The sequence below is a fragment of the Mus caroli genome, unplaced genomic scaffold (assembly GCF_978045245.1).
Source record: "Mus caroli unplaced genomic scaffold, Mus_caroli_1 scaffold_9, whole genome shotgun sequence".
Lineage (NCBI taxonomy): Eukaryota > Metazoa > Chordata > Mammalia > Rodentia > Muridae > Mus > Mus caroli.
Window position 1 is genome coordinate 129,264,403 of NW_028227264.1, and position 9,881 is coordinate 129,274,283.

At 31.6% G+C, this 9,881-nt stretch overlaps 1 protein-coding gene across 1 annotated transcript; it reads right to left on the reverse strand.

Moving 5' to 3' along the window:
* Positions 1-694: 694 nt before the first annotated feature.
* LOC147002791 (olfactory receptor 6C1-like) lies at positions 695-1,633 on the reverse strand. The gene has a single exon (XM_085843453.1). The coding sequence runs from the start codon at positions 1,631-1,633 to the stop codon at positions 695-697; it is 939 nt and encodes a 312-aa protein (XP_085699579.1).
* Positions 1,634-9,881: the final 8,248 nt, after the last annotated feature.

The following is a 9,881-nucleotide window of genomic DNA, read 5'->3' on the forward strand; positions in this document are numbered from 1 at the left end:
CTAGGGCTGTTTTGAGCAAGGCATACATACAAATATAATTATAAATATTAAATATTTGTCTGCTAATATTCATAGTATTGCTTTCTGTTGATAGATTCAGAAAAAGCAAATTTGAATCCTGAATATAATGGCCAATTCTTCACTATTATTTTTACATGTGTGTTGTGTGTTATTGTCAACTATTTTATCTATTTGTTATATATATATATATATATATATATATATATATATCACTTACATTTAGGGAAATGATGCTAATTTATCTGTATTGGGAGCACTCAGGAATTTAATAACATAAATGTTTATTTAACATTTTACCTAAAGTTTAAATGAGTAATGGTCTATGATGACTCATCAATAATCAAATCACTGAAGCATAACTTATGAAAGTAAGCATCAGCTAACATGTCTTCGCTAATAAAAAATACCTTACATTTCATTCATGGGTAGGATTTGATTTGGCATTTGAATCTATTTTAAAGGTAAGGTGAGTTTGGAATTTCTATAAAAATGTTTTGGCCCACATCAATTGATTATCCAATACAAAATGGTATTTCTTGGAGAGTAAAATTATGTTAGAACTATGTAGGAAAGCAATTTTAATTGGATGACCAAGGATAGAGAGCCATATTGATATAAGTAGGCCATTGAAATCTATTTTGGCCTTCAACGTACCTCTCATTCACAGTCCATTTCATTTAGTTGTAGAAAACACCATCTTCCTTGCCATGTTCATAAAGGCTTGCTTGACTTGCTGATTCCTCAGGCTATAAATGAAGGGGTTGAGCATGGGAGCGACTGAGGTATTTAGTATGGCAACTCCCTTGGTCAATGATGCTCTCTCTGTAGCTGAGGGTTTAATGTACATAAAAATGCAGCTGCCATAAGAGATGGAGATGACAATCATGTGGGAAGAACATGTGGAAAAGGCCTTTGACCTCTGACTGGCAGAAGGAATCTTCACAATCGTCCTGATGATGTATGTATAGGACAGAAATATTAACACCAAAGTTAACATTAGGGTAAAAACAGCACAGGAAAATCCCATCCTCTCCAGGAACTTTGTGTCTGAACAGGAAAGTTGAAGCAGGGGGAAATAATCACAGGTATAGTGATCAATAATATTGGAGCCACAATAATCAAGCTGTAGAAGTAACATCAGTGCAGGGAAGATGATTAGGAAAGAAGTCAGCCAGGAGGCGAAGACTAGCATTGTGCAGACCTTCTGACTCATGATGGTCAGGTAATGCAGGGGCTTGCAGATGGCAACGTAACGGTCATAGGACATGGCAGCTAGAAGGTAAAATTCAGTGACTCCCAAAAGGATGAAAAAAAATAACTGTGTTATACAGTTGTTGAAGGAAATGGTTTTATCCCCTGAGATAATGGTGCCTAAGAACTTGGGTATAGTGACGGTTGTGAAGGATACTTCTAAAACAGAGAAATTCCTAAGGAAGAAATACATGGGAGTCTGGAGGTGGGAATCCAGCAAGGTGAGAGTGATGATGGTCAGGTTCCCTGTGATGCTGAGTGTGTAGGTGATGAAGAGAAAGACCAAGATCACAACCTGGAGCTTTGGGTCATCTGACAATCCCAGAAGAATGAACTCTGTGGTTTCTGTATGGTTGCTCATTCTGCAGTTACTTTTTAATCCTTCTGCCAAATCTAGATACAAAACTAGAAAGAATCATGTAGAATTGAGAATTTGTGAAAACCCAAACAGGGGGCTGTTCAAGTAGTATGCTGTTTCTACCTGTAAGGGAAATTTAAAGCTCTTCAATACTAGTGATTCTTTAATTACCTTTCTTTGTACAGAGAACAACTTCACATTCAAGGCAGTTTGAAAGACAGTTTGGAATTAAAAGTGTAATGCAATATCTTTCATCTCAATGAACAAGGAAATTATGAAAAATATTCTCTTGGGGGCTGTAAAGAGAAAAATACTCTAAGACATTTCAGTAGTGATGTTGTCTTGGTACAACTAGTATGAGAACAGAATAGAGTTACCCCAAATAGGAATAAGAACTTAGCATATATCCCTGTCGCCCTGTTCCAAGGTATATATCCAATTGATGCTATTTGAAAGAGGGTTTTACTTTTTATAGAAAGTGAGGTGATCTTGCAACTATATAACCCCCAGGAAATGTTAAGGATACCTTGTGTTGAATATGAATAACTTACTAGCCTGAAAGTTAGTTAACCCCTTTTGCTTCATTTTTCTGCCATGTAAATAAATAGTTTCATTTTCAGACAAATCAATATTGAAGGACAACTTTAAGTTATAAGTGTTAACATACATTAAACATTTGAAAATCATATAGGTGGTCATGACTGTATTTGTAGCTCAGTGTAATGACAACCAAACCACATTTTCTCACTCCTTTATTTCCATGACATCAGCAGTACCACCTGCTGTTACCACACATAAAACCTTACATTCCATAGGAGGAACAACAATATGAACCAAGCAGTACCCCCAGAGCTCCCAGGGACTAAACCAAAGAGTACACATGAAGGGACTCAGGGCTCCAGCTGCTTGTGTAACAGAGGATGGCCTTTTTAGTCATCAATGGGAGGAGAGATCCTTGGTCCTGTGAAGGTTCTATGTGAGCGGGTGGGTTGGTGAGCAGGGGGAGTTGGGAGGGGATAAGGGGTTTTTCTGAGGGGAAACCAGGAAAGGGGACAACATTTGAAATGTAAATAAAGAAAATATCTAATTAAAAAATGCTACAGCAATAAACAATACAAAACACAACCAAAACCAAGAAAACGAACAAACAAACAAACAAAACCCCAAAAACAAAACAAACAAAAAAACTGAGTAGAAATTACCCACAATCACTCTTGTCTATAAAACAATCATTTTTGAATACAGAGAAAAGGAAACCTTTCTGGCTGCTGAAATGTGTTCTTTTTGCTGCTCCTCAGGATTTAACATTTGTTTTGCTAATTTCTCCAAGTCCCTGTTGATGGGCTTTGCCATTCAGTTGTTAATGTAACCTTCAGTGGCTTCACGAACTCTATCTTGCTTTTCCCATGTCCAAAAATTGATCTTCAATCAATTTTTTTTTCAGATGGCCTGAGCATTTTACCTGTGATGAACTCAGAATTTGGAAGCCTCTCTCCCCCCTTTTTAAAAAAAAGTATATTAATTGCACAAAATAATGGACTTCGTTATGACATTTGAAAAAAAAAAAAACCCTCAAAACCCTGAAACAAAAACCAAAACAACAACAACAACAACAAACCCTTACATTCATTCCTGTCAATAGATTCCACAACTTTGTCCTTTCTCAAGTCCTAAGTCCTAAGTGACATAGTGAATTCATAGGAGGGCAAGATTTCATTATCAAAGCTATTTTAATAAGTGTTGTGCTTAGTGTAATGTTATCTTAAAGGAAGAATTTGCCCTGTTAATATTGCCTTTTACTTATTCACTTGTTGACATAATTGTCTTCTCTATGGTATACTGTACATGTGTATTATTTATATTTTCATCTTTGTATTATAATGTAAGTTTTCTCAATTATTGACTTGATTCAATATGCTTAAGCACTTGTCTCAAAATCTGTGTTTTAAAATTTTTTTAAATGAAATGTATGTAAGGGGATCTACAATACACACACATATGTACTTTTTTAAAAAATTGTGAAATATTATTTTGACTCACTTTATTGTATCTTTAGTAGCATTACTCTTAATAGGTCTGAGTTTGGCTGTGATCAAAATTATATGTTACTTTTTAAATCTCTATCTCAGAAAGTACCTCATCACCAAATAGATAAGATTCAATTCCTATATTTAGGTGACATTCTTGCAGCAAAACAAGGATACTAAGACTCATATTTAAACATAGATACTAAAGTTAAAACAATTAAAAGTAATTTCATATATATAGTATACTTCATGCGGTTCTTTTGAATGATCTCTCATAGCATAGCATATTTTCAATACAAAACAAGTTCTTAATTGGGCATTGTCCATATGTGAGTTTATGAGGGTTGTTATGGAAATGGAAGAGCTGGCTTTTGAATAATGATTTTTATTTCTTGAATTTCCCATTTGCTGCAGCTCTTTGAAAGTCCTATTAAAATTAGTGTATTTTATCCCTTAATATAAATTTTAATTATTTATATCATAGAGTGGAGAGTTTTATAAGTATGTCTAAAATAATCATAATTCTGAAATTTCTGATTTATTGAACGATTTATTATTTCTAAAACTGTAAGAGTAACATGCTGACAGTTGAAAAGACTAAGAAACTTGCTTGCCCCCACTGTATACAATTAAAATGTATAATTGTTGATAAATTTAATACATTTTAGAATTAAAAAGATGTAAATACGTCTTAGATTAGTGCTATTTTGGATGTGAAAATCCATCAATGCATCATATTTTATTCTCTTTCAGTTACATGTACTTTTCTTCTTATATGTACTTTAATTTTAACATTTAAAGGTAACAATGTAATTATTCAATTTTTCCCTATGGATAAGAGCCGGGAATGAGCACAAGAAGCCCTGTAAAGAAATATCTTAGTGGCTGTTGGTAAATGAGAACATCCCTCCCCATTAACACTTCTGTACCAGTCTTCAAAGACCAGAAAAACAGTCTTAAGGAAACTGCAAAGCTATTTGTTGTAGGTTATTTAATCGCCATCTCTAGGACTGTTGTAATATATTTTTATGTTATAACATTTATAAGAACTCAATGGATTGAACTCTTTTGTCAATTAAAAGGGTTTAATACAAACTCTAAAATTTCATAGATTCCTAGACCCAAAAATTATACCACTGATGTATTTTGCTTGAGAATAAAGATTATTCCAATCATTTAACTCATCTGTTTAGGTACAGAATGTTAAACGGCATAGGTTATTTATTTATTTAAATATATATTGATTTACTTACTTATTTATTTTTATGTATATGAGTGCTCTGTCAGCATGTATGGCTGCATGCCAGAGTCGTCTTCAGATCTCATTATAAAAAGTTGTGAGCTGCCAGATGGTTGTTATGAATTAAATTTAGGACTCTGGAAGAGCAGCCAGTTCTCGTAACCACAGAGCCATCTCTCCATGACATGGGTTAGATTATTAACATCTCATTGTCTTCCACTCATTTCATCAAAATTACTTCTTGCTCAACTTCTAAAGAATCTGAACAATTCAAAATAAAATGAAAAATGATAACATTTATTTAGTATCATGATTCTAATTAATTTTTTGGGTTTTCACTATGAAAATATCCTCAAATCATGTGCTTTCCAAGTCTCTCCAATGAAACAAATAACAAAAACTCTTAGAATAAACTAGGTAAAGTATGGGCAAATTATATAAAATTCATGGAGAGAAACCATATTGGAAGGTATATTAGACTGAAGGTTAAAAATGCTCTTTAGAGAGATAGGTTATTAAATTTGACTAATTGCAATTTAATTATTTAAATATTGTTAGTAATATTACATGATACAATGATGATCATTTTCCGCCATGATACATTGACTTTGAAAGGCCATTTTTTCCCTCAACTTTCTCTACATTTATCTATTCTTTTCAGTCAACCCTCATTAGATTAAAGTTATTAGAAAAATTATACAAATCACATCTCTAAACATATTTTATTGACCACATTGCCTTAATTCTTTACACATTCAAATATTAAAGAGTTGTTTTTAATTTTAGAGGCTAGAAAGAATAGTTATTTAATTCAATGTGTGAGTAATATCTAGCTCAGCTTCAAATTTCAAAATGTAAAAAAAACCTCTATAAACATGAAGTTAAATAATAAGGAGGTGGAGTGGATTTAGGGTGAGTTGAGAGATAGGAAAGAATATGATCAAAATATATTATGAGCAATAGATTTAGATACATGATAACAATAAGTAAACAACAAACAAAATATTCTCATATCAGATACTCTCACTGCACTGCACGGTCTGGATCGTGCCACAAAGATTCTTTTGAGAGCTTTATTTATTTATTTTCTTAATTTTTTAAAAATTGGATTTAGCAGACTTCTAAGAGCTGAATGATTTGACTTATTTTTACTAAATTATCTTTTACTACTTTCACAGCTAGTTGTGTTTTTATTTCTAGAAACATATGAATAGAATAAATTAATTATTTTCAATAATAATGAAAAGGGTCAATTTTCAACATTGCCATTTATATATAGAAGAAAACTTTTCTTTTTCCCAAAAGAAACTATTGAGTTACATTTAGTACTAAAACTCATATCATAGTGTTTTTGAAAATGAAAAAAGAAAATCTGATCTATTAAGAATAATGCTAGTACAGAAGAAAAATTAATTTCAAGAATACATTTCGCAGAAATGTTAGAAAAGTAATAAGTAATGCCTTATGGAAGTTTGTTTAATACCAACAAACTATATACCAACTATATACCAACAAACTATAAATTCCCTTATGTAAACTTCATTTAAAATGAATGAATTCTCAAATTTAACAGTATATTCATAGTAGTAATAATTTATTAAGGACATTATTTATTTCAGGAATCAAAGGCTTGTATATTTTATTTCATTTGATTATTCTAACACATTTGTAAACCTTTTATTCTGATTCTCAAATGGAAAATCCGATTTGGCAATTTTCATTAATTTTACAAATGTCGAATGTCAGATATCAAGAGATTACCTACAATTAAAGAATATTTCTTCAAAAGAGCACTAAATAGCCTGTTAAAAACAGAATGAGAACTGGTGAGATAATGAATATTTGCTTTCAACCAATGGAAAATGTATAAATTGGCATAAGCAGTCATGCCACATTTCAAATCTTCAATTTGACAACGTTGAGCTCTGAATTGATGTTTAACTTTTAGCGACTTCCACTTCCCTCTTTATGTCAGCTTACCTGTGATTATAAACAGCTTCTCAGAACAGCTAGAAGAGTGGATGCATCGTCCATTGCTATTTCTTTAAAATCTTCTTCCCCCAGGAAATGAGATTAGGATTCATTGCAAATGTTTTCATCTATGTTCTCTCATTTACCCAAAGTGAGTTTATTCATTTAATTGCTGAGAGATAAGAAAGAATGAAGGTGGACATAGAATTAGTGTCAAAAAAGGATTTAAAATAATCATGGTTTGTTAATATGTTTTATGTTGCAAGGTATAAAGTTTTATCCATTTACTCTGCAATTGGCCCAAGGGAGCAATTCAATGAGTAAAAGTTGCCAGCAGAGGAATGTACACAAAACACAGGGGAATATCAATCATAATAGCATTAGTATCAAAACTAAAAAAAAAAAAAAAAAAAAAAAAAAAAAGAAGCTTGGGGGACATTGTCCAGTGGCTGATTTTCATGCAGTTTAAAATCTCCCCACCTTTAAAGTTTTGCCTACATTAAAATTCCTTACACTTTATTCTCCTTTTATCTGTTCACTGAACTGCTAAATGACAATGAGTTAATGTTATAATTTCTGTGTCAAATATATTAGGACCATCTTCCTTGAAGGGGCCATAAATATACTGTCATGTTGGATTGATATTAAGGTCCAATAATATTGTGCAAGAATTTAGCAAATGCTGTCCAAAACATTAAAGTAGAGCATGACTAGGGATTTTGATTATGTATTTTGCTTGCTTTTTATTTCATTTTAAAATTATTTATTTTAGTTTTTGAGATAATAATTGCATGACTTGATCTTTTTGCTTTCCTCCCTCCAAACCCAACCATATACCCCTGCTTAACTCTCTTTCAAACTTTATGGCCTCGTCTTTCATTAATTATTGTTATAGACATATATGTACATAAATACAATCATCTATTAAGTCTGTTTAATATTACTTGTATGTATGTTTTCATAGATGATTATTCAGTATTGGATAACAATTGGTATGCTCTTCCCTGGGGAGGACTATTTCTCAAACTTTCTTGCTTTTTAAAATTAGTTTGTTTTACTTTTTCATGTTTTAATTAAAATAAAGTTTTATGCAATATACTCTAATTATGGTTCCCATTTTCCAAACTCTTCTCAAACCCTATCCATATCCTCACTCATCCAACTCCATGACATCTTTCACTTGCTTTTAAATTCAGGTCATCATTTTATCTATAATTGGTCAGTGATTATAATCAAGTTTCTCAACTTTCCTGAGCATTGATTACATATAAAGAGGCGGTAATGGTGATTTTCATGTAGTTATAAACATTAAATGTGACAGAAGTTAGGTCATATATATATTTCAAAATGACATTTTGTAAATGTTTTATAGAATATATTTGGTATATTATATTTATTCTTTAAATATTTCTTAAAATTTTTTTCATTTTATGCTCATGAATTTTCTGCCTAATGTATGAATATGTACCATGTGTCCACAGAAGTCAGAAAAGGATGTTGGCTACCTTGGGTGCTAGAAATTGAACTCAGGTTGTCTGCAAAAGTAACCAATGCTCCTAACTACTATGCAGTCTTGCCATAAATACTTCAGAGGTATAGCATAATATATAATTTTTTTAAATTAGCATATTTTAAACAGATTTCCAGGTAAAATAATAGTAATGGTGGGTACCATTTGATTAGTCATTCGATTGGTGATAGTTTTATTACAATGGTTACATACATGATTATAGTTAAACTGAATGGGTCACCAATCAAAACTAAACATTTTAAATCTTGAAAACAGACCGGTAGAGATGATGGATATTGATAAGGATAAGAAACATATAAAAGAGAGTATCATAGCATGTAATCAGATTATGACATATAGATGATTATGAACTATGTATACAAAACTAATAAAAATCAAAATGGAGAATAATGGATCAGGTAGCTGGCCTAAGGTGTAAAAGAATTAATGATGTCACATTAATGATGGTAATCTCACTTCTATCCCTGTGATGCACATCAAATGCTGGATCTGGTGGTTCAAAGCAATGGTCCCAGCATGTCTACTGCTATATTGAAGGCAAAGAGAAGAGTAGGAAACACAGAAAAGAAACAAGATAGACCCTGCCACAGTTGTTGAAGACAAGATCTGACTCCTGAAGTTGTAATCCATGTATGTACAATGGCACATGATGGGCAATAAAAATAATAACATAGGCATACACACATAAACATGGAAAATACAGAAACAAAATCTAGGATTTCAGCAAATCTATGAAATAAAAATATTATGAAACTCAAATTGTTTGTTAGTAGAAAATATTTGTATATCCAATAAGTGAAGAATTAGTTGGGCAATGTACACAGCTTGAAAAATAATGTTTATTACAGATATTTAATATAGTCCATGTAAAAAATATTTCTTTTGTGACACAGAAGAGGAAATTTATGTTTATTATGGCAGTAATATCTCTATAGAATAAGAATATAAAATACTATTGTCAAGAATAAAAAACAAAGTAATTTAAATTTTATAGTAACTAGTTTTCCACTCAGAATTTTATTCATATTTTCATTTTTTATTTTTTTGAATTTGGTATTATAACATAATTGCATTTCTCTCTCTTCTTTCTTGCCTCCAAAATCTCCTGTATACCCTCTCCTTCAAATTCATGGCCTCTTTTAGTGTATGTGGTGTGTGTGTGTGTGTGTGTGTGTGTATTCCTAAATATAACTTGTTAAGTCTATAGCATGTTACTTATATATATGTTTTCAGGGATAACAATTTGTCAGTTTTTTTGACCAGACTGAAAGGTGTGTGATTCAAGCTACTTTGGAAAATGAGATGCAAGAAATAGTGACTCAGCCATACCTGGGCTACAAAGAACAAGCACAAGAGTGATTTGGTAAGAGAACATTGAGATAGACTCTATAAGATCAGTAAAGAATATAAAGGATTTAAATTTTTATTAAATTTTATTGAATATTTACAATGGCATGTGTTCATATAAACACATTTTCTTTT